The 24,660-nt window shown below is 41.4% G+C and overlaps 1 protein-coding gene across 13 annotated transcripts in view; it reads right to left on the bottom strand.

Moving 5' to 3' along the window:
• Positions 1 to 3,570: 3,570 nt before the first annotated feature.
• ubr4 (ubiquitin protein ligase E3 component n-recognin 4) overlaps positions 3,571 to 24,660 on the bottom strand; it is a 65,636-nt gene continuing 44,546 nt past the window's right edge. For 9 of the 13 annotated variants that reach the window (XM_036008124.1, XM_036008127.1, XM_036008125.1 and 6 more), the window contains 45 exons: positions 24,248 to 24,452; positions 24,059 to 24,172; positions 23,574 to 23,807; positions 23,340 to 23,489; positions 23,009 to 23,236; positions 22,669 to 22,747; positions 22,319 to 22,555; positions 21,986 to 22,154; positions 20,714 to 20,858; positions 20,201 to 20,286; positions 20,009 to 20,096; positions 19,230 to 19,423; positions 18,821 to 19,060; positions 18,574 to 18,712; positions 18,275 to 18,400; positions 17,791 to 17,919; positions 17,351 to 17,700; positions 16,736 to 16,826; positions 16,477 to 16,561; positions 15,155 to 15,282; positions 14,785 to 14,914; positions 14,493 to 14,653; positions 14,216 to 14,325; positions 13,692 to 13,833; positions 13,273 to 13,354; positions 12,905 to 13,078; positions 11,414 to 11,535; positions 11,110 to 11,307; positions 10,867 to 10,947; positions 10,624 to 10,711; positions 10,312 to 10,439; positions 9,711 to 9,818; positions 9,411 to 9,527; positions 9,087 to 9,277; positions 8,634 to 8,807; positions 8,418 to 8,517; positions 8,025 to 8,243; positions 7,735 to 7,848; positions 7,390 to 7,532; positions 7,138 to 7,263; positions 6,835 to 7,029; positions 6,214 to 6,438; positions 5,767 to 5,857; positions 5,216 to 5,378; positions 3,571 to 4,968 (listed from right to left, as the gene is read on the bottom strand). In XM_036008124.1, the coding sequence (XP_035864017.1) occupies positions 4,904 to 4,968; positions 5,216 to 5,378; positions 5,767 to 5,857; positions 6,214 to 6,438; positions 6,835 to 7,029; positions 7,138 to 7,263; positions 7,390 to 7,532; positions 7,735 to 7,848; positions 8,025 to 8,243; positions 8,418 to 8,517; positions 8,634 to 8,807; positions 9,087 to 9,277; positions 9,411 to 9,527; positions 9,711 to 9,818; positions 10,312 to 10,439; positions 10,624 to 10,711; positions 10,867 to 10,947; positions 11,110 to 11,307; positions 11,414 to 11,535; positions 12,905 to 13,078; positions 13,273 to 13,354; positions 13,692 to 13,833; positions 14,216 to 14,325; positions 14,493 to 14,653; positions 14,785 to 14,914; positions 15,155 to 15,282; positions 16,477 to 16,561; positions 16,736 to 16,826; positions 17,351 to 17,700; positions 17,791 to 17,919; positions 18,275 to 18,400; positions 18,574 to 18,712; positions 18,821 to 19,060; positions 19,230 to 19,423; positions 20,009 to 20,096; positions 20,201 to 20,286; positions 20,714 to 20,858; positions 21,986 to 22,154; positions 22,319 to 22,555; positions 22,669 to 22,747; positions 23,009 to 23,236; positions 23,340 to 23,489; positions 23,574 to 23,807; positions 24,059 to 24,172; positions 24,248 to 24,452 (6,664 nt within the window). In that variant the 3' untranslated portion in view covers positions 3,571 to 4,903. The remainder of the gene's footprint in view (positions 4,969 to 5,215; positions 5,379 to 5,766; positions 5,858 to 6,213; positions 6,439 to 6,834; positions 7,030 to 7,137; positions 7,264 to 7,389; positions 7,533 to 7,734; positions 7,849 to 8,024; positions 8,244 to 8,417; positions 8,518 to 8,633; positions 8,808 to 9,086; positions 9,278 to 9,410; positions 9,528 to 9,710; positions 9,819 to 10,311; positions 10,440 to 10,623; positions 10,712 to 10,866; positions 10,948 to 11,109; positions 11,308 to 11,413; positions 11,536 to 12,904; positions 13,079 to 13,272; positions 13,355 to 13,691; positions 13,834 to 14,215; positions 14,326 to 14,492; positions 14,654 to 14,784; positions 14,915 to 15,154; positions 15,283 to 16,476; positions 16,562 to 16,735; positions 16,827 to 17,350; positions 17,701 to 17,790; positions 17,920 to 18,274; positions 18,401 to 18,573; positions 18,713 to 18,820; positions 19,061 to 19,229; positions 19,424 to 20,008; positions 20,097 to 20,200; positions 20,287 to 20,713; positions 20,859 to 21,985; positions 22,155 to 22,318; positions 22,556 to 22,668; positions 22,748 to 23,008; positions 23,237 to 23,339; positions 23,490 to 23,573; positions 23,808 to 24,058; positions 24,173 to 24,247; positions 24,453 to 24,660) is intronic. The other 4 variants (XM_036008128.1, XM_036008131.1, XM_031286299.2 and 1 more) reach the window with 1 other exon arrangement.

Here is a 24,660-nt window from a genome sequence, read left to right as displayed (position 1 = left end):
TTTGGCCCACACACCGTTTTAATAGAGCAACATTCATTCTTCTTTCGCATGTTAAGTTTCTGTATTTTTGTTTTGTCTGTTCTCTTCTCACTGGTTTGGAGTGGACGATCAGGTGAATTTTAGAGATCTAACTTCCTGGTTTAACTTTTAACTATCATAGCCTGCTGTTTTCCTGTGCAAAAGGCATTATTTACAGTAATACAGATTTACAGTTACAGATGCTCTCATTCTAAATATGTGTCACTGACAAATCAGTTCTGACACTTCTGTTAAAAGGACTCAGTTGTCATGCATTTGAAATTCAGTCTGTCTTTTTTAATTTGATTGCAGGTGAACATCATTTGAAGCATTAGAGAAGGAAACTGCTTCAACTGTAAACATCCTAACAGTCTCCACACTCCCAGCACATGTTCACACATCAGTTAAAACCTTCACATACTTATACATACAGCCACACTCTCATTCACTTTCCCTCCCACACACACACACACACACACACACAGACACAGACACACAGCTGGCTGACCTGCCCGCCGCTGGCCACGTCTCAGTCACACGCTCCCTTCCTGCCTGTGTGGAACGTGGGAGCCGCTGTGGTCCCAGGCTTCCCACACTTCAGTGTTAATGACACTGAGGCCGGCTGCACAAAGGAAGTGTGCCCCATCGAACAAAGATTGAGTGACCAACCCCCCTCCCAACACACACACACCCAGGAACACAGTGCTTCCAGGCACACCATCTGGACGGATCGTAAGCTATTGTCAGCCAATCAAGCATGGGAGACGCTCACCGTGAGAATTGGAGAGGCTGAAATAGAGACAGAAAGTTAAATGAGAAGAAAAGGGACGGAGTGTGTGTGTGTGTGTGTGTGTGTGTGTGTGTGTGTGTGTGTGTGTGTGTGTGTGTGTGTGTGTGTGTGTGTGTGTGTGTGTGTTTTCACAGTTTGGGCCTAAAAATTATAAGTTGCATGAAATAAAAAAGTTGTAAAAAGTGGACTCAGGAAAAATACACACATTGAGGACACAACTGTAACAAGTGTCAACAACCTGAGAAGCAATATTATTGTCAGTTGTGATTAATCCTGTGATGAGTTTACATATTGCAGACCTTTAAAAAGGCACAACTTTGTCTACATTTCTACATAAAAAAATGGAAGCGCAGGTCTAACGCCATTCAGGTTTAGACTGAACATATTTGTCCACCATGTTGTCAAATGGACAAACTTCTTCTCCATGTAGGACGTCATCAGGCTGACATTTTATCTCCACATTCCCACCACATATATCACTCCCAGTCGATACAATGACAAGGATATCTCCCTCGTTGTGGCATATCAGCTGAGCGACAAGAGGCCAGCGAAGGGCCCCTCCCACCTGTTTGTTTGGATTGGGGCCATTGTACCCCATGAATTCAACTAATTCATTCACATCCTATTGTCATAACACTGCTTTGTGATTGGCCAAACACTGTGAGAACCAGCATCACATTAAATCGATGGGAAAGTTGGTATAAGTATATAAAGGAGGGCGGTCGTAGTGGGTAAAATCATAACTCTGAACGCCTCTTGTAGCTGACACAGGCCTGGACTGACTGGACACCATTTGACTGCATATTCACCATGAGGGATCAGCACACAACGTAAGCTCAAATGGAGAAAACTCATCTGAAGAAGAAGTTCATTTGACTCATTTCTTTTCCTGGAACTTTTGTCTCATTCAAGGTCACTACGGGGTCGGTTTTCGCTAGTGGGGTTTTGTTAGGTTATCAGGGCCATGATTGCCACTTGATACAGGAATCTGACTCACGAATAACACACCAATATCGAATGGAAGCGTCTGTTGACTTTTTTGGGGCAGAAGATCAAAGTGATCTGTTAAAGGCTCAGTTCACCCACTTAGCTCTATTGCAGATTTGTTTTTATTTGCCCAGTTTCTGATATTTCTGCCTCCACTCCAAGACAATGGAGGTGAATTTCAGTGCCCAGATCATACTAACAACAGGGAGTATTACCAAGGAAAACTGTTCACAAAAAGGCATGTGGACTATCCAGAGTAACAGGGACACTAATTCTAGAAAGATAAGTTTTGTAATTTTTTCACTGCTGGGAGCACCACAAACAAAACTCAATTCACCTCCTTTGTGTTAGGGCAACAGCAGAAGTATCATACATGGAGAACTAAAAAAAAACTGTTTTTAAACAGCTTGATACCGCTTGTGGTAAGAGAGAAAATGTTCCAGTTTTGTAAATTGGATCAACCAAGCCTTGTTACACTTGTGGATTCTGTAAGCAAAATTTCAACTGGTGTTTTGTCTGGGTATCCAGCATTAATCTGATGTTTCTCCTTTTTTTCCTCCTCAGCATGTGTAAGGTGATGGTTTTGGAGAGGAAATGCACAGACAGAGCACTAAGGCTCCGCTCAGCACTGGAGAGCCAACTCAACACTGGGGTATCCAGCTCTGATGTGTGGGACAAGACGGTCTCCTTCTTCACAGTAAAGAAGGCCTTGATTTTCCATAACGGCTACACCAAATCCTCCAGAGAGGCCATGCGGCTGTTCCCCTCACCTGCTGAGGACGTGACACCGCTGTGCTGCCAGTAAGAGGTGGACACACACATAAAGAGGACATGAAATGAGATGGGATGTGTGGGACTGTCTACAAGCTTCATAGTACTGAACATTGTCAAGAAGAAGCTCCAAATGGAAAACATTCTTCAGATGAAAAAGGACTTTAATTCTTATGTTCTCTTGGGTGTTTTCACTTCAGTTTGTGGAAAATGTGGAAAAGATGGGAGATTAATACCATATACCCTGTGATCTTATTGATTCACAAATTGGCCTTAAAATGTGCATTTTATGCCTCAAGCCTTAGTACTCATTGAAACGGGTCACCTGAAGACCATGTTGTTGAGGTTGTTAAACTAAAGCCATATTCCTTTGTATAAAAGGGGAAATGTGTATGCCAATGCATACTTTGTTTTGTAAATGTTTTTGCATTGTGTTGAGTGGTTATTTTTAGTCAAGTATAAAATGTCGCTGAAAGTGTGCTAAATGTGCGCTTTCATATTCAAGTTGAGAATAAAGTGATAATGTTTTCCTCACATTAAGTTTGATTAAAAAATGATTTCCTATTAAAAATGATAATTATATTGAATAGCCATTTTCAAATGTAAACTTAATGCGTTCAGTTTATTACTGGAGTGTATTTGATTCACAGGGAGTAGGAAATACGGGGTTACAATTTCCATATCTCACATTATCACTGTCTTAATGAATATCGCCCTCTGGTGGCCTTTTATAGTTTGCCTTCATGTAGTCTCGCATTGCCAGACCTAACACCAACCTGACTGGCTCTCAGACAGTGGAAAAAGTACAATAATATGCAAGGATATTATGAGGGCCATTCTGTTATTGGTACATATAAAATAAAACACAATTCAGTAACAGTGTGTGGACATGTCAAAAAGTCTTCAGTGAAAAAGGCCTTTGCCGAGTTGAAAACAAATATGCTGTCTGTAGAGCAGCACATTTGTGTAAACAGCAGCTGGGACAGAAGAGGTTACCCTGGATCTGATTTGGAATTATTACAGCTTTATTAATCATATGCTAAATTCAAAAAGCAGACATTCAGCAACAGTTTAACATTGTAGCAGCGGGAATAGGCGAACTAACAATAAACTGGGTGTACTTCACACCATGCATTTAGCTTGAGTACAAGGACGGCAAAGTAACGGTCTGCATGTTGAAAATCAATCGCTGAAGATAAAACTCAGCGGCACTTTGCTTTCCAGAAATCTATTCTGGGGATTGACACAAGAGTGTTGGCCCGAGAAATAAAGAAACCGCTGGGGAAGAAATCAAACTCAACAAAATAAATAGTCAAAGAAAAAAGTGTTAAAGGATATAATGTAGGTCTGTTTTATTATTAATTTAGACATGTCTGGTATTTCATTGCAACAAATGGAATCTTTCACAAGTCCAAAGTTCACTTTGTCACAAAGGCATAGCTTTATGGAAAAAAATAAAAAACTATTCATTCTTTTCCCCATTTTGCTTTTGAGGTTGATAAAAGAAACCTTACACATACTAAATCAAAAAAAAAAAAAAAAAAACATTTTTTTTCTGTCCATCACTCAATTTCCAGTTCGAACCTACATGAAGACCCAACAGCAAGAGCCCCGGAGAAAAGGACAGGTTAGCAACCACGTGACAGTGAAACCTTATGTCATTTTAAAAAAATCTGACCAAAAACAAACTTCAACCAAACAAACAAAAGGGAAAACAAGATAAAATCAAATGCCACTCTTAACACGCGGTGGGTCAAATCCCCAAACCTTTTTAGTTACCTTAACATGGCACCCCAATATTAGGGGAGGAGGGGGAGGGGTTTGAAAGCCAAAAAAGTTTCCAACCTAAAACAGAATTCACGAGTTATTCCCATCAACCGAACAACTATTGTTTATTTTTTAAACATTAAATTCTCTCAGCTCGCCATTCTGATAGTAATACACAAAATGTCTCAGCAGAGTCCCAGATCTCTTGTCTCAAGCTTGGCGAGAAACTCAGTCATCAACTGTAGACTGAATCAGAGGGGCAAAGCGTAAATTCTATTTTAGTGTGTTCCCCTTTACCCTTTAACGCCATTGTGTTTTTGTGTTAAACATTACAGAGATGTTGCCAAAAGTGGATGATTTTTAGACAACAGATAGTTTCTGCTTAAAGTTAATTTGAAGAGGTCATATGGGGGAGGGAAGTAAGAGGCATGGTGTATACTCTGTGTGTGTACTCGGCATGTGTCAGTGTGTAAAAAGAGAAAATCTGTTGTTGTTTTTTCAGTTGGTAGGTGTCCCAACTTTATTTGCAGGGCTGTTGTGTTTTGGAGGGGTGTGGGTTGAGGTTGACCATTAGGGCAAAGAGTTCAACAAATCCTGCAGGAAGAGGTCTGGGTCTGCAATTTCAGCGAGGAGACCTGGAAGAAAAACATAAAGTCAAGCTTCTTAATAACATTCACGTCACATCACATCTGAGAACTTATACGTCACAAATGAAAGTAAGTAAAGCTGCATCAGAGACCATTCCAGTTCAGCCAGTTGGCTCGTTGCAGATTTGTCCCTTTTCCCAAATTAATTCAGATTTCGAGTATAATCTTTCTATCATCTGAATTTTGATAATAATTGGGCAGTTATAAAGTTAATCAGGTGTGTATGTATACTGACCTACAACATCACAGAATTCTGACAAGGACTCGGCAGGCATGAGTTCATCCTGGAAGGCCCTGAGCACGCGCTCCGAGGCCTCGTAGATGGGCATGTCGTTGTGACGGACATATTCTGCCAGCGAGAAGGACCAGCCCCCCTCTGTGTTGCTGGTGGGTACTTTCTGTACGGCCAAAGAGATGAAAAAGAGAAGTGGGAGAAAAAAAGCAGTGAGTTCAGTCACTGTAGTTTTAGTGTGGAAATACATGTTCTATCATACATGATGTCAGTACTACTAATGTCAAAGAAAAGAGGTCTCAAACTTCACTTGACTATATTAAAAGGAGGTTTCTGTTGGCCGTGTCAACATTCAGCTCTGTTTTATGCTGTTACTGTTCATTAAGCCTTTCTTTAGGCGTTAACTTTGATTCATTTTTAAAACACACTAAAACTTTTACAAAGATATGACCAACACTGATCAGGGCCCAATCAATCAAAGCATGCCAACAAAAAACATAAACATAGTAGAATATCATCTGAATGATGTTAGTGGCATCGCCATACACATTTACCCTGAACATGTCGTAGACGAGATCCACCAGGCCCCAGAAGAGAAGAGGCGAGCGATAGACTGCATATTCCTTTGGTGCTTTATCTGTGAGTCTGATAATAAAAAGAGATGATGAGTGTAGGAACTTCTTTCAAAATATATTGTATTCTTTTGTTTGATATGATAATCCAAAATACAGTACACAGCATCCAGTATGGTTTTCTTAACTCAGTTAACTCAGTTGCTTCACACAACAGCGGTATATCAGAAATGTTTGAAACAGGCTTCATTATTGCCGTTGGCAGCCATCCTTAAACCCCATGGGAGCAAAATGATCATTTGATGCTTCCCAAATCGCAACTTGATCCAAAGTGAAGGGATTTAACTAATATGGACAAAAATGCTGCATCAACCATGCGTCAGTTTTAAAATAAAGAGGGACAGAAAAATAAAAAAGGAGGTGTCATACTTGTTGGTGCAGACTGCCGAGACCTTGCGAGCGTGTGCGTTGACCAGGAGTCTTCGCAGGAAGTATAAACGTGAACTCCTCCAGCGTTCAGGCGGCAAGATGTGCATGGCCAAGATGGTGAAATAGTGCGGCCCTTCAACCTCGTATGAGCTCTCCACCCATTTCTCACATGGCTGCTCCTGGAAACTCTGCAGGTTCTTCTCCTCCCGGGACGTAGCCCTTGTACTGCAGTGACAGAGTTTGCAAAGCAAAGTGAGATGAGGGAAATACATGAACTATACCAGCTGAATGTTGGGTTTGTGTCATCTGGCATCTGGGCACTGGTACAGATTGAATGTGTGACGAGTAATTTCTGTGGTATATATATATATATATATATATATATATATATATATATATATATTTTTTTTTTTTTAAGACTTTAAGGCTTTTTCCCTTTATTTGAAAGTGGATAGATATGAAAGTGGGAGAGAGATGGGGGATGACACGCAGCAAAGGGCAGCAGGTCGGATCCGAACCCTGCGCCGCTGCAGGACTCAGCCAACATGGGGCAAACGCTCTTACTGGGTGAGCTAGAGGCCACCACGATACTGTACATTTTTAAATCAAAAAGGTACATACGTGTTGAGGACGTAGAGCACAGTGTGGATGATGTAGGGGATGAGGTGGATGTTGCTCTCTCGCCCTCCTCCGCCTGTGTCCACACTGAATGATTGTTCGGTAGCAAAGCGGAGGAACAGCAGTTTGGTGTCATGGATGTTAAGTTGGTACGTTGGTTCCCGCTGGCCCGTGCACTCCTGCAGATACGTGTTGTGCCTGTGTGCCAGAGAGAAATCCAGTTGGGAATGATTTATTGTGTGCCACACGAAGGAATGTTTTACCCTGTGCACGTGTGTGTGTGTGTGTGTTGATGTATGGTTTTACCTGGCTAAGCATGTAGCAAAGGCTGATTCTGGCACATGTGGCCCCCACACAGGAAGCAGCCCATTACACTTGGTGTTGGCGTTCTGGAGAGCAGCACTCTCCCACTCCTCTCGCCCACGAGCCAGCCTGCCCCGGGGAAATGGAAAAATGAAAAAACATCAGATTAGAACAAATGAAAAGTGAGTTTACAGCAGAACATTTGTTACAGGGCACTCTAAACATCAGCAGGTACATTATGGTGTTTGTTGCTACCTGACAGCTGCCAGATGGCAGTCATAATGGACTATGTTAAAGTGCGACACAGTGCTGTAGCCCTGCTGCTTCCGAGGCTTGTTTTCGAAATCCTCCAAGGCCACACGCTTCGTGAAAGTGTAAATACCCAGGACTTTGGTTGGCTAGGATAAAAGAGACAAAGACCGAAGGGTTAATTCAAAACACCTTGATTCAGTATACAAGAAGATTGCCATGTCCTACTCAGTGATTCAGAATGCTGTTATATCATTGTATCTGCCTACAACTACTATAAGTGGCAGCTGATACGTAAAATAATTTAATCCAAACTAAAAGAGTGCAATTTTCTTAATCCTGGATGTGTACCTGGAACTTGTAACCTTCTCTACAGATACAGCAGGTCAAGCCCGGCTCCTCTATCAGTTCCTCCATTTGCTTTAACAGTGAGGTCTTGGTCACCACCTGACCCTTCTCATTGGTCTGAAAGGCAAACACATAAACCACACATTAAACAAAAATCAACAACACTGGGATGTGTAAATGAAACAAAGTGACAGTGGTAGAGATACAAATTATTACCATTTTAACAAAGTAAAGAAAAAGAAAATAGAGGAAAAAAAAAGGGAAAAGTTAAATGAAAGAGGTAAGGTGTGTACCGTCATGCCCAGTGTTCCCAGGGCCTTCTGTCTCATGGCCATCGCCATCCGTTTCTTTTCAGATCTGGTCTCTCTGCGGGCTGCATCAATCTTCAGGTTGACATCACTGTGCTCCCTCAGCGCCTCCAGAAGGTTTTCCGCCAGCGTGCCGATGCCTTCGTCACTGGATACCTGCTCCAGCTTGTGCAAGTTGGTTATTGAATCTGTGCCTATCAGCACCTGAACAGAAGATAAGATGACATCCAGTCATGTTAGGTAGGTAGGTGTGTTTGTTTACAAAGGTATTGTTGATTCTAAGTTTGCGTGCTGGGTCTAATGGGTTTAAATGGTTTATCTAATTACTCCTCCATACATGGGAACTGTTTACAATGGAACATTCATAATATTTAGTACCTGTGTGGGGGGATGTTGGGTAGCCAAACCACGGAGCAATCTGAGAATGAAGGGTAGAGCTGGTCTGGAGAGGAACTTCTTCCAGACATCAGCATCCAGACTAATGAGAGTGCAGAACAAGAAGAGAATGGTTTAAACAATCAAGCACATATATTTAATTATACCAACAAGTCTTGATAAGACTCTTTGGGCAAATGAAGATGAGGGAAGACCTACTTTTTGGCATTGGGGATATGTTTCTTCATGTAGTCCAGTGCACTTTGTGTGATTCCTTTCTGGAGAATAAGATCTTTCAGCTGATGGCCATTGCTGTTATTTTTGATTCCAGAAGCGATTTTACAGAAGCAATCCAAAAACACTTTGTCATCTGCACTGTGCTCCTCGTCGTACCTTAGAAAACAAAGCCAGGGATCAGTTCTACTTTGTCACAAACTGCAAACACACCGGACGACACAATCTTCTGAACATAGCCATACTGAGAAATGCAGAGAGAGTTGTATGGAGCTGATAGTCTTAATTAGCTCTGTAGCAACTCGTGGAAATGGCTTGAATGTAACGGACGTTCATTAATGTCACAAAGTTACACACTAAAGCTTTAAAGTCCTTAACAGGATTCATTTTAAAAACACGAAATACGTGTGTATTTTTTTAGTGAAAGCTGATGCCCACTTGTCAAAGTTGCAACATGGTTTGAAGCGTTCCACCAAGATCCTCATCTTCTCCAGTTCACCGAAGGACAGGTATGGGATGATGCGCAGCAGACCCTGCAGCACGCTGGGGTTGGAGCGCACAAACGGGGTGTTGATCTGGTCTAACAACATGACCAGCTGATCTTTGTCTCCTGTCAGCAGCAGGTTACCCTGCAAAAGACAAACCAGTCCCTGTTTGAATCAAACAAGTTACAAGCATAAAGTATTTACTGTCTTTGATTTTAATAATGGTGTCAAACGTTTTTCCTTTACTCAAAAGGGTGAATCTGCTTTAGATGCTCACCTTGTCCTCTGAAATCTCAGCGTTGGCTTCGTCCAGAATGATCTCCATTATGCTCAGAACTTGCTCTGCTATGGAGGCTCCACCACTGTCCTTACTCTCCTGTTCTGCCACTAAAGCCTGAGGGAAAAGGACATTAAAACAGTTCTCTAAAGCACTTATAGTAACTAATAAACTGTATTATGAAAGGCTGGTTAAGATTGCACTACAATTTGAATTTGATCAATTGAACTGTATCTGAATCACCGTCCTCCCCACTAATCAGACTACACAACACAGTTACATAGTCACTGAAACACTCACTAGGTTTAGAGTTCCCAGCATGACGTTGAGTGTGTTCATCTCTGGTTTGACCAGCTGCTGCCTGTTGATCTTCACCTTCCCACAATAACTGAACAACTTCAGCAAAACCTGTGAGCGAGACAGATGTATACTTGTCACTCTGCAGCTCTGCTGTTGGTATTTATGACAACTGCACAAGAGATAGCTGCATTTCTGCTGTTGTTGGAAAACCAAGACGTCCAAAAGTAACTTTGTGTTATATTTAAAAAACCTTTTCTTTATGATGTCAATACTTTTTAAAAAGGAGATAGGAATTCTGGATGGATAAACAGTCTGGAATTTTTTCTACAGTGGTTTTATTGTCAGTATTAATAGCCATGCTCTGCTTAGTAGAGAGTAAAGGGTTAAAATGTTAAAATAACCCGTGTTAGACTACAGGAGAGAAATGCCGATTGGGCTGAATGATAATTTTTCAGACTTTCAATCACATTATTCTGTTGGAATCTGTTACAACTCATTTTATTTTTCATGTAGGCAGAAGATAGTTTAAATTTCCAAACGTGTTGCAGTATGTTTTGAAGGTCGACGAACAAAGATTACAGTCTTATTGTAAAGGGCTTACAGTGAGCAGATGTCTTCCTTGTTTAAAATCTTTGATTCCAGAAAGCCGGTTGAGCATACACTCCAGTCCGCCACACTGTGCCATGACTCCTGCCATCTTGTACACCTCCTCATCATCCTCCTCCTCATCTGTAATAAGGTCAGGTTAAACTCAATTGTGATGAGACATTGCACATTCATCTTTTCTACTCCTCTTTCAGAAGGGATTGAATACGTGTGAAGGCAAAGAGCAGGTCCTTGAGGCTAATGGCTTACACATTGGTAAGCATCACTAATATATGTGATATTTAGGACAAAATACTATTACTCTAACCTGTGGTTGAGTCCAGTGACTCTATGAACTCCTCAGTGGCATCTCCCAGCAGACCTCTCATTCGATAGATGATTCTCATTGGCTCACCCTTGGGGGAAAAAGCCAGCAGGCTCCATGACTAACAGTAATTGCATTATTACACTGCTATACTGCTTACTCTAAGCATTTAATGACAATTGGCACAATTCAAAATGCTCTTAAAAAGGGTCAACCATTCACTGTCAAACTCACTAAGACTCTTACCTCATTTGTAGGGCACCAGACCTTCTTATAGACCTCTGCCACTGACAGATCCAGGCTAATGATTTTGTTGTTTACCAGAAGCTGAGGAAAACAGGGTTGCGTTAAATAAGTGTCTTGCAACAGCTCAGCTTTTAGAATTCAATGAGAAACTGTTAAGAGTTTAATGCAAGCTAGCATCAAAACAAGAAGTTGTGTTTTAAATATACAGGGGATAGAAAGGGCAGCTTAAAGTATACATTTTACCTCCATGCCACTGTCGTCTTCAAGAAGTGCCACCAGGTCACAGTCTTGGCAGATTTTGTTCTTGATGTCCCTCATTAGAGGGCCAATGCCGGGCTCGTTGCTGCTGTAGGGGTTTCCTGGCATGCGGCCCTGCAGGAAGTCCTCCTGCTGAGGATCCTTTTCCAGTGTCACAAAGAACTCTGTCACCTCATTCTCCTCCTAAACACAAAGGATGAAAATAAAAGCCCCAGATGAAGACAAATTCAGTAAGCATTTTTCAGTAGGACTTTTCTAACTGAAATGCACCAGAGTAAAGGTAACTCACAGGATAGATGATGCTGCACAGTCTCTCAAAAATGAACACGGGTGTCCTGTAGTCGTCCAGGTTGTACCGCTTTGCTGTCTCTATGCACACTGCCATGAATGCTTTGGTTTCAGACTCAGTACCTATGAACAGCACAACAAGATTTACAATGTTAATGTTTCTTAACACATAATGAGTTTTTCATCCGTAGGAAACAGTAGAAGATTTATTTGGATATGGAAGCAGTAATTAAAGACTTAACTAAATCAAATCTCTTCCTAATTAGGGCCCGAGCACAAACGTGCAAGCAATCTATTGTTTTTGAAAGGATTATATTATTTTTCTGCTGCGCAATCGCATTTTTGAGGAACTTGGGATGCTTGAAATCTCACAATAAAAAGGCACACAAAGTTCTGCAGGCTCCATAGCACTCCCAAAAGCCAGGGTTGGGATGAAGTTCCTTTGATGTTCAGGAAATATGGCAGGAACATTGATCTCATCTTTAGGAACATATACACTTTTAAAAAAACATTTTAAGCCAGGCAGCCAGCCATCTTGGATTTTGTGCATTCATTTTCAATTTACGAACACGTTTGAGGACTTTGGGATGCACAAACACTGACAAACCTTTGCACCAATGTTCAAACTAGTAAGTATATTGATTGATATCGCAATTGGGCTTGGACATGGCACGTCGGATCTAGCGGCCCCCCATTACTTTTAGCATTTGAATACTTTTGATGGCACTCACCTGAGAGTATTGCGAGATTATAGAGCGATTCGGTCCATGCCTGTTTAGCGGGCTCCATAGCGACCCCCTAATACATGGAAGGCCCTAATTTTGACAAAGTTGCTCCAATTATCAAGTACATTTTCAATTTTATGCGTTTTTCATGTATTTTATTCAAATATTTCCAAACTCCTTCCAGGGTGTTTATCGGATTCATTTCAAATTTGTTATAATCCTCCAACTAATGTAACCCAAAATTGCGAAGAAAGATGATTTCACTGGTCATGTAACCACACACCATTTTAGGCCCTTTGCAGGTAAGGGACTTTTTAAAACTCATCCTACAGGACTCAACAGCTCCTTCTCAAATTAGGTCAGCATGTCAGGACTTTCACAATGCCAAACTGCAAATCTTTAGTGTTTATACATGGACCGAGGAAGTGTTGGAAAATGTGCAATACATCATTTCCAGTGCCATGCAATCTACCCAGCAAATAATGTCTAACTCGTGTGCGCAGGGTCAGATGGTTAGAAAATCTACTGCTGCATAAACCGGCGTCCTGCTAGTACTCCTGACGTGCCGGGAGGGGCGAGGGCCCGTTCATTGCTGCTTGCAGCTTTAATTGTGATTGGACTTTGTCTTTTATGTTAGTATAGACACAAATAATAACAAGAAACAGCTAGAAACAGCAAAATGCAGCATTGGAACCACAACAATTAATTCATTAATTAAACATGGTTAGATAATCATGTCTGTTTTTTTTGTTTGAGTCAGTGCAGACCTGTTGTCATGTCCTCCAGCATCTCGAGCAGCATGTCCTGAGTCTCATCGATGAGCTTAGTGCGCTGCACCACCAGTTTCCTCAGACACAGGTAGCCGTTGAGCACCGTGCCGACCAACCTACTTTTGAAATGCCGCTTAATGGACTCCACCTCGACGAAAGAAGAAAGCAATCCTGCAGTGGCACCGACAACATTCATATCATTAAAATATTCAAGAAAAGGCATGGGAACAACATTTATCTGTGGTAATTAAAAAAATCATCTGTATCATTTATTCTGAAATGGTGTTAAAAGTCTCATCTAAACCCTACAGTACCTTGTCATGTCTAATGTCATGGTCAGAAAAACAGGACCAAAACTAACGTACCAGTCAAACTCTTGAGGGCATAGCCTTGCTGTAAGTCTGTGCTCAGTGTCGCCTCCTCCAGAGACAGCAGGTTGGCGATTTCCTGAACAAGGAATTAGACAGAGAATTGAAAGATCCAGTTACATTTGCTATATTGACATCAAGTATGATATAAACATATGGATACCTCTACTGCCATATTTAATAATAGCATGAGTACCACCTTTTTTGAAATATGATGAAAAGTACAAAAAGCACAATGTTATGTTCATGAAATTAAAGCTCAGATTTTCATTAATTTACACAATTTACTGCACCTAAATATTGTAATCAAGAAAGCCAGTGGCACGTACAGATATTCTATGAAAAACACTGAGTTTATCTACATATACTAAATAGTACTATATATTCTATAAAAATTATATTATTTTAACCATTACCTTGGTGATCAGGTTACCGATGTAGGGCAGGACTCCACGGGCTGCCAAGTAAACCTTCCAGTGTGTTGGCTTGATCAACTTCTGGTACAGACCCAGGTACTCCACCGCACACTCTCCAGCTACACTCAACTCATCCAGATAGCTGACAGACACACAGTAAGAGTCATTTTACACCAAGTCAGGTCTACAGTAGGGCTCTAAGCGCTCAAACCTACTTTGAGTCTCCACACTACATTTACTTTTCTTGATATTAGTTGATTATTTTTAACAGTTTTCATACGTCGGCTGCATTACAATTTTTCTAACTATTTTTCTGTTGTTGGTAACATATTCACTAAGGTAACAAAGAGTACACTAAGGCAACAAAGAGTACATGCACTAACATACTGTATATTATTTTAGTAATGAGGAAATCTTTGTGATCTAATCTAAAATCTAATCTGATAAAAATCTGATCTAAAAATCTAAATACCACATAATGTGACGTTTGTTTAACTTGCTGGTTTTCTGTTTGAGGCTCATACCTGGTGAGCAGGTCCAGGACTTGTTGCTTGCGGCTGGGGATTGTGGTAAGGGCTTCCACAATAGTGCAAGCTGCCTGTCTGGCTGCCTGAGTGGCAGGTGTGAAAAGGACCTGCATCAAAAATAACTTTAGTCAACATTTGAACAAGTTGCTTTAACAAGTTTGTTAAATAACAAGCTATACGTCAGTATTATTATCATTTCAAAATTATTATTATTTGATTTCTAACAAAATATATGCACTTCTGACACTAACAACAAACAGAAAAAAGACTGTACCTGTCGCAGCCAGTTGTTGTGGCTCAGTTTGAGCAGGCGAGGGAAGAGGCCTTCACCTTTTTTGGACCTCATGAACTGCTTCCACTTCCAAACATACTTCTCCAACAGGTACTGCCTTCGCAACTCAGTCTTCCCCTGAGGCTTTGACACAGTTTCCTGGCCTGTGGTTATCAAGATAAACTCAACAGTGAAAATCTTATCATCGTGGGTTTTTATTATTTCACTGAAAAACAATAAGAGAACCATCTTGCTACACTGATATAATTCATATTTGTTCAGACACAGTACTTACATCTTGCTGGGAGACACTTTTTCCAGGCCTCATAAGATGCTTTGGGGTCCTTCTTGAGCCAGAGTTGGGCCTGGGCATGGATTTCATTACTGTAGGGCCTGACTGTGGTTAGGGACTCAATAGCAGCATCCTATAACCAGAGGCAAACATATACTGTTGTGTAAGGAAACATAATTCAACGAAGTAGAAAATGGCAGACACTGCATATGTAATTCTTACATTTCCCAAGCTGGTGTTTTTGAAATCAAATATAGAATGTATAATTAGTCAGTGGTTCTAGATTACAGCTTGCACCATTGCCATTTAGAACTCTCTAAAGGGCAAAAGGAAAACCATGAAAGCAGTAGCTGAATCGTTATGGCATATTTACCTTGTTCTTCTTGCTCGTGGGAGCAGGGGGCTTGATCAACTTTTGCAGGATTCTCAGGCACATGAGAGTAATGTTCTCCACCACTACAGGCGTCTTTATATTAACCGACATGAGGAACAGACTGAGGGCTACAAGAACAAAAATTACAATGCTATCAGACAAAGACCTAAAATGCAACCAATCATAACGACGTCTGTGTGATAGCTAAATGAAAACATGACACTGTAAAATCTGAAGGGGTAGATCCAAGTGTTAATTCAAGCCACAACAGTAGTATTAGGGAAGAGTATAGAATACACTTGGTTGGTGACTCGTCATAGCTGGGGGCGTGGATTGGCGCAGAGTCGCCATGGGGGAAAACAATCCTTTCCCCCTGACCGGATAACATAGCGTTAACCCAGTATGGTCTACTCAAAAGCACTTTTGTTGCTTGACTGAGCAAGATGCATAAAAAAAAAAAACTGAGCCGTATTGTCCGTACAGTGTGACTGGACAAACGACCCAATGGAATGGCCAGAGTTGTCGTTTCCCGACATTTTTTGTTCTCTTATTGAGTCTCCAGGTAAGAGATAGCTAACGTTAACCGTAAGCTAATCTTAGATAATTCAATCTGACTGTATTAGAATTACAGATCCCTGGAGGCTCACAATTTTTTCGCCAGTGGCTTTGTGAGAGTGGTTTTACATCACAAAATATCAGGGAGCGACATTTGTTTATTTCATTGTGATGTAAAGCCATCTTGGAGGGTTACTGAAAAGCCCCATCAGACCTGAGCTTAATTTGTTAAAACTGTAGCAAGACAACACCGACACCGTCTATCTATTTGGCAGTATATAAAACTTAAGATCAGGATTTTTAAAAAGTAATTTAAAGGCACACGATGCCACACGGCAACTTTTCGGCATTGTACCAAGCAAAAAAACAATCATAAATATGAGAAAGAGTAAAGATCAACCGCTAACAAGGTCGACCCTTATTAATTTGAATGGTTTGTTTTCCTTCAATGCATAAACAGAAATGACGTTTTAGTGGGCGTTCCCAGTAATTCCGACTAGGTCTATGGTAGATTGATGTATAGTATGTATTGTTGTGATGCATCATATTGTTTATTAACTGGACCAATATCGTTCACAGAAGAACATAGAATTGCAACAATACACAAAAAAGGGTCTGAAGACCAAAGTCAGGAATCTGAAAAAGTAAATCAGACTAATGCATAAGCTACTCCCCATTAAACTAATCCCCACATGCTGACACACAGATCTTAAAAAAAAAATACACCTACAGCCTTTGAATTGATCAGGTTAGGAAATTAGGCTTACCACAACGCAACCGTAACTCCCAGCATCCTCCCTCTTTTGAAATGGAGTCTGTCAGCAGCAGCATTTCATACTGCAGATTACTGACCTATTAACAACAAAGACATAACCTTCATTAAAAAAATCTGCTAAATCCAGGAGCTTTGTTGTTTTAAACAAAAATGTAATTTTCCAACAAAAAACATTTATTTCAACAACAGAATCTCAATGCTTGTTTTACTTAATTTCTTCAGCTTCTAGTAGGACATGTAATAGGACATACCAGGTCAGGATTGGCCCAGTGGCCTTTGAGGGCAGCAGACACCTTGGCAATAATGAGGTCATTCATCTGTTGGGTGGCCTCTGGATGATCTCTAAAGCAGGATAATACAAAAGGAAACAAGAGACAGAATGATATTTAATCATCACTGCAATACACTGTATACATACACAGTTAAAGGTGTATGTATGAAAAGATAAATCTAGATGTACAATATATGCTGTCATTCCAACACCTTATCAAGCATTAGTGCCTGGGGGTTATGCACATGACCAATGTTCCCTGAGGGAGGAAAATGAGGTACAACATAGGCATAGGAAGCCCCTCCTTCCCTTTAGGCTACAAAGACCCTGCACAGTCTCTCCACCTCAATCTAAACTGCACCTATTGACGTGGAAGGCAGTTAGGGAGTTGACTTGTTTCCCTCCCTCAGGGAACCCTTTTGGTCAGTACCCTCTGTACAACATTATTATGGGGATATATCATAATTTTTGGTGAGCATGTGTGGCCCCAGTGGAATTGAATGCCCATAATTCTGACCGTGTTGAGTGCCACGCTAAGTTTATGTTATGGAAAACTATAAAAAAATGTTTTTAACAAGATGGGGGAGGGACATACCTGGTGAGGAGACAGACCAACTGGCGCACCTCCTCCCTCATGGCTGCTGTACCTCGCCGCAAGTTATACTCAAACAGTTCACGGATGAGACCCTGGAGGACCAGGATCTGCCGGAGGGCTGGGTTTGTGGCCAGTGCGCGAAGCAGTGTGATGCAGTGACCCGTGACAGCTGAGGCACAGCCATAGCACTTGTTTGAGGAGGTGTGGCCGCAGCCCAGCACGGAGAGGGCACGGTACTGACTGGCGGTGATGGTGGGCTGGTGGCTGCTGCTGCTGCGGGATGACTTGGTGGCAGCCTCTCTCTGCTGTAGATCATACTCCAGGAGCTCTTTACGAGATGCAAGCACTTTCTGTAAACAAAGAGAGAGGCCAGAGTTCTATGTGAGCAGGGGAACAAACTAATGCAGTTTCTAGGGAAATGAACTCTGTTCCTCTCTAACCTGTATAATCTTGGAAAGTTCATCAAATGACGTCTTGCAATCTCCACTGTACTCTTGAGCCAGCTGCTGAATGTATCTGTTCACATTAGCAGAGGAGGTACCAAGTCCTGCACCTGCTCCAGTGTCATCCTGAGTGCAACAGAGGAAAAGAAAAAAATACCATGAGATAAAACTGTAGAAATAACACTTATAACTAAAACGTTGGCAGTTCTGCTAGAGAGGGATTTATGAAAAGGACATGATGTATTACTGCCATGCCAATACTGTTAGTTAACTGCAATCAAGTATTTCAGAGATTCACATAGGCTGAAAATAGATTTTAGAAAGACTAATCCAAATAATAAAAAACTGTGCTTTGTATACATTTCAATTAATAGCAAATATGTTCAAAGTGGCCTCCTTCACATTAATCATGCCACAATTTCTTATCCAACATCTAGCATTAGACAAAAAAAGTACTGTTAAGGCCCATTTTGTGACTGACCTGTGGTTTCTCTGGTGCTGCCTCATTGACTTTAGACAGGAGGCTCTCCAACTGGGGCCGGTGGCCCATCAGCTGATGGTAAACCCGGTCAGCTTTGTCCAGCAGGGTATTGATGTTTGTCACAGCCTGCAGGAAAATAATACATTAAATATTAAGAGATGCGGAGTGAAGAAGTGAAGCAGATTTGCCTAACTCAGAAAAACATGTGGACAAAACTTATGATTTGCCATGCAAGCTGATTATTTGGAATGGCAAGCCCCTTTTTGTCTCCTTTCCTTTTCACACGAGTGCATGCTTACCTTTTTCCGGTCTTCTTCATTCTCAATGGGATCCACAGCACAGCAAGGTTTAGCGTATAGCATGAAGTCAAATCTGGCATATTTGCAGAAACCACAGGCATTGCACAGGAAGGGGTCTTTTTCATCGTAGTTGATAGACCTAATAGACAACAACCACAAATTTAAAATACAATTAACTTCAACGTCTCCAAACATTTCCACACATTCCCCAACCTTTTCAGACCTGCAGAGGAAACCTGCTGCTCACCTGCACTTGTGGCACTGATACACGTTCTCACCGCAGTTGCCACACACCCCAGGGTTGGCCGGCACAGAGGCACTGCAGCGTGGACACTGGAGGGTTTCGGTGGAGGCCTGGTAGTTCTCATAAAAATCTGAGAACTCAATCATCAGGTTGGATGCGACAATGGGTAAAGGAAGGTCAATCTTCACCTCCGTTTGTCCTGGGGTCAGCTGAACTTTCTTGGCTTTGTGCCAACGAGCGGGCCTTAAAACAGACAGAAAGACAGAACTTTTACTTTATATGGTCAAGTGAATGAGAGTGAAACTGTGGCAAGTGGCCATTACGTAATCTTTGTATCTTAAAAGTTCATTTATAAATAACTGTTATGAAGACATAATTAGTGAAAAGGAAGGAACTCTTTGTTAAAACGTACTTGTTCTTCAGCTCCACGATAGCCTGCACAGTCCTGTTGTTGTAGTAGAGGTTGATGGTGCGGACCATTTTGGTGCGTTTGAGGTCACCAATCTTAACCGTGACTTTGCTGATGGTGTGGCTGCCGATAAGCTTGACAACCTGCTGTGTGGTGGTGTAGCGGGTGTCGACTTTGATAGATGACAGTTTTATATTCTGCAGGACAAACAGAGGACACATAAGACGATGTTTAAAACAATAATAGACTGTTTATGCCAGTAGGGTCTTACAAAGACACTATGGCTAGTGTTCTTGTGACTTGTCCTTTTTCTGTCTGCATATTCGTAGTTTTGCCATGGTTTGTTTATAAACAATAGTAAAAAAACAGTAGTATATATACAGGTGAGCATCCTAAGCCTGTCACAGCTTGTATTAGCCACAGCTGTATGTTACACCATAGTTTAACTAACCTTAACCAATGCAAAAACCGTACAAACTTACAAGTGTGTAAAAACGTACACTGGAATTCTATTAGCTAAATGTCTTGTCTACTTAAAGCAACACTAAAGAACTTTTCCCGCTTCGGTCCCCCTACAGGTTGGAAGCGGAACTGTCCATTACATTACAATATGCAAGTTTGCCAGATTGGGTAGCGGATCTATAGTTCGAATGAACTGGACAATGTAATGTAATGGACAATTCCGCATCCAACCTGTAGGGGGACTGAAGCAGGAAAAGTTCTTTAGTGTTGCTTTAATGGCTAGAGATTGTGTCCATTTAGTGAATTTGTGTTGTACATACTGAAAAGGGTACTTCTGGATTGTTGCACACCAAGCAGGGGTCACTCTCCAGAAAAAATCCATCAAACTCCACTAATCCAGACAGAGTGCTGCAGGAGGAAACATCAAATCATTCATTTATGTTTTTGATATTATGTCATTACTTGAAATTGCATTATCCTTCTGACAATATAGCATGTTTGTGTAGACATACGTGTAGATGTTGGAGTTAGGGTGATTTGTCAGGATATGGTTCTGTGCCCTCAGGATTTCCACAGCTTTCTGGGAATACTCCTTTAGCTGTAATAAAATAAAGAAACAATGAACATTATTTTATAGAGACTTTGTAGCAGTATCATTGCCATAGCTATGTTGTGCTGAATGATAAAAAGGCTTAATCATCCAGGATAAGAGCTCTGAGTGATATATTTTGGACACAGTCAAACTCATCATTTATTAATTGAAAGGTCTGGACATTCCTGTGTCCAATTATCCCTGTATTTTAAGCAAGATGGCCAAACTACATTAAAGCGCAGCCAAACGATCTATAAGACAAATCGGAAGGGACTACACATAAAAGGAAGGACTTAAATCACACACAAGGCTCACAAATTACATTCCCAGGCAAAGTACAAACACTAATAAAATATTGTTCCAAAGTCAGATTTTATGACAATTACTATACTAAAACCAGTACAACCATAGCCTGTGAGGCCTTCAAACAAACCTTTTTTTCTGTCTGAGGGGTTTTGAGCGAGAAGTATCCAAGCAGGTCAACAAACTGGGCAGCTTTGCGACCATATGCAGGCAGCTCAGGCCAGATGGCCCAAGTCAGTTCCAGCAGCAGCTCCTGCTGAGATTTACTGGAGTTCCTGGAGAGAGATATTCATGTCAAAGATGTCATTTCACCATTTAATAATGTATTAATGATTTAATTTCCACATTCTTTCCATTGTTTGTTCATGGGTGCTGCAACATTATGTTCAATCACATTAGTTTAAAAAGGGGTTGAGGCAGTCTAAATTTAAAAGGAAGCATTTAAAAAGGTAAAATATGTATTGAGTATCGCTTATAGTTTGTAAACACAGTGGTCAAAGTTGGCCACTCCTTCTCGACTCAACAGCCAGAGAGAACGCAGGGGGGGTCAAGCGTGGTAGACAGAGAATGAAGAGAGGTAGCGCTGCGCAAAGCAGGAATAAAACTTGTTGCATGGGGGTTATGTTCTAAAGCACAAATAACTAGAGATGGCCCGATACCATTTTTTGCTTCCCGATACCTATTCTGATACCTGAACTTGCGATACCAGTGTGTCATATATTTTATTATGTTTTAACAACTGTATACTACTATCCCTGTATGGATGTGATATGATTTCTATCTTTGTTGTCGGTCTGGCTCAGGTTAAACTCTTTGTGAAACAAGAACAAACACAAACAATGAATGCCACAGAAGTTTCTTTTATTATCCAGTTTCACAGTCGGTTATGATGGAAAAAGAACATAAACTACTTTAACGTAGATTTTCTTTAGGGCTTTATTATGTGGTATCGGATTGGTGCATAAACTTCAGTACTTACCGATACCAGCGTTTTAGGCAGTATCTGAGCTGATACCGATACTGGTATACTGGTATCGGTATCGGAACATCTCTACAAATAACAAACCCACACCTCCGCGGGAAGGTGCCACATTCTCGGATTATGAGCTAATGCAGTTTTTGTGTATGTGTGTGTGTGTGTGTGTGTGTCAGTTAGACTTGTGCGTTGATATGAGACGGGAGGGGGAAAGCCACTATGCACATCTACTGGGTCATAAGTGATGATTGAGAGGGATTACTTATTACTATTACTTGAGTATAATTCTATACATTGTTTTTTGAGGAAAGCACTTCATATTATACCTTTAAAGAGGCTGTCTTGTGTAAACTAGACACGCTTTGGGTTTGAGTTTTGGACTAAACTAGGCTGTCTATGTCCCACTGTGTTAGATATCTATAGTACCTGTAGATATGAAGTGCCAAGCAGTGGGCTTGCCAGCGCACAGCAGATGAGTTTGACTCCAGCAGGAAGCAACGCAAGAACTGGATCAGTGTCTCCTTGTCTGCAAACTTGTTAAGCTGACTGACCAGAGCCATACACAGCTGATCCTCCTGGCTGCCAACTCCATCACCTGTGGTCAGTCCACAAAGACACAACACAGTCAAGACACTAGCACCTACTATCCTTTTTTGATAACCATATATCCTGTTCAGGTTCATTGTTAAGCATTCAATGTGTGTCATCGAAACAAGAGGAACTAAAATCAAGTATGAGAAAGTCTGCGTCTTGTCTCACCCTCTTTGTCTTTTTCCCTGTCCTCCTTTTTGCTCTTTTTACTGGAGGACTTGCTCTGAGAGGATTGAGAAGCTCCTGCCTGTCCAGCACTACTCGATCCTCCTCCTGAGAATGATGAAGAGGAGGAGCTGGCCAGCACCTTACTGCCACAAAGGGCACAGGAGAGCAGTTGCAAAAGTACTGGGGAAACACCCTCATCCACTAGGAAGCTGACCTGGAGCAGGAAGTACAACACAGCTGGATAGAGAAGAGAAACCGATAAAAGGAGGGAAAAGAGACACAAACTATGTTAAACCTAATGGCCTTAGATGTTTGTTTCAACTTCCAAAAGCTGATCTGAAACAACTTACAGTCGTCCTTCATGCAGAACTTCTGCCAGTTGATCGTCCTCTGAGTGGCAATTTCAGCACAAGCTTTTAGATGTTCCATCTGCACCAAGAGAAGCAAGTTACACTTAAGCACAGAAAGTTCAATACTAGTAGCTGGCAGTAGCTTCAGAGCACAAAAACTTAAAACTTGAATATTAACAAAAGTTAAGCAAATGGAGGCTATGAAATATATGCAGAGAATATGTTAACTTACTAAGACAAAAACAATGGAGTATAACAAAAAAAAAACATAATAGCCATTAAAAGCATACAAAAGAAGTTCTGTATGAGTAGTCTTAATGGCCGTTCAGAGGACACTCACTAGATTGATGAGTGTGTCATACTGCAGAGCTGACCCAGACGTGGCTGTGACCACACCAGCCCGGAGGAAGATGCCCTGCTCCTCCAGGAGCTTCTTGATGCTGCGAACATGGGAGTCAAGAGTATGCAGATCGCGCAGCTGACGATATTTTTCCTTTGAGCCGCAGATAAACAGCAACAGCTTTCTGACTTGCCTCCTGACGAATGGTGTCTGTTGAATCATCAGATACTGAAGAGAAATTTAAGACAGAATTAGGGGTTGTATTTATGCCTTTTGTGTGGACAGATGTTGAAAAGGAAAAATCACATGAATAATACACTCAATTGCTTACTTCAGACAGATAGTAGAACCAGGAATGGTCAAAGACAGGAGGTGGGATACGTGGGTTGGTGTCAGCAATCTTCTTGATCTGATACGGCAGCCGAAGCACCATTTCAGTCAACAGCTGAGAGTAGGCTTCAAACACATCAGCAGCATGTCCCTAATGGGAGGAGCAACTCAGTAAGTTCACATTATCCTTGTACAAAAATCACCTTTTCAAGTTTTAAAGATAAAGATCTGATACCTTGACATATTGGCGCAGGAAGAAAGGGCTCATGTCTGGGGGAGAGGAGGCTGTGTGTGGGCGGAGGAGCTGGCTGGTGGTCGCAGGCTCTTCTTCACCCTGTTGGCTCTTCCAGAACTCCAAGAGCGATTTGAGCACGTGGAGACAGTAGTCAATAGCACCCAGGCTGAGCAAGGCAGTCGCTGTGGCGTTCGAAATAAGCGAGGATGACTGGAAGAGAGAAAGAGGGTGCACCTGCCATGTAGTACAATGTACAAGAAACTTAGTTTCGAGTGCTCATGAAGAAATAAAAGCTGTCCATGAAGAAATTCAGTCAGATAGAAAACTAGAAAAGTTCACGCAGTAAAGTGCAGAATTCCATCAGGTGTGCCTCCCTCTTAACTTACCACCCACCCATTACTGTATTAGACATTTAATATGTTAGGACTTCAGTGAAATATGGTGAAATCATTGAGAACTGCCCTAAGAAAAGAAAGAGGATGTACCTCAGAAGAGGATTTGGAGCCAGACTTGGTTCGAGACATGAAGACGCTGAGCAGTCTCATGATGACTAGGTGAACTTCATTGATGGAGCTACGCTCATTCTTCTTGGAAACGTCCTACAGAGGAATAACATAAATTAAGTAAAACAATGACACATTAAGCCTGATTCATCACAAGGAATCTGTGGTTACCTTCTTGTGCATGCAAAGCTCAGCAATAAGCTGTGCTAGTAGGTCATCCAAGGCACCCTTATCCTTTTCATCCTCGCCATCCAGATCAGAAGTCAACATGAGGATAACCTGCATGTAAGGGATGGCTTGGACTCCACCTACGTTGTGGAGCTGAGAAAGATGCTGAAGCAAGCGCTCCAGTAGCATAAGACGAACCATGTGTAGCCTGACAAGAAACACAAAATAAAAAAAACATTTTACTTCTACAACTGAGAAGACCATTTTGAGCGTAATGCGGTATTTTTTCAATGAAGACAATCTACTGCTCCCCAAAAGCAAATGTATCCCAAATCTCTTTCCTCCCCATGGTCATGGTAGTGGCCGTGGATTCTAGAGAGGTAGGGTCTTAACAGAGCTTAAACTTGAGCCTTCCA

This window comes from Sander lucioperca, chromosome 12, assembly GCF_008315115.2.
Source record: "Sander lucioperca isolate FBNREF2018 chromosome 12, SLUC_FBN_1.2, whole genome shotgun sequence".
In the NCBI taxonomy this organism is placed as follows: domain Eukaryota; kingdom Metazoa; phylum Chordata; class Actinopteri; order Perciformes; family Percidae; genus Sander; species Sander lucioperca.
The sequence above is the reverse complement of the archived record's forward strand: the minus strand, read 5'-3'. Positions and strand labels throughout refer to the sequence as shown.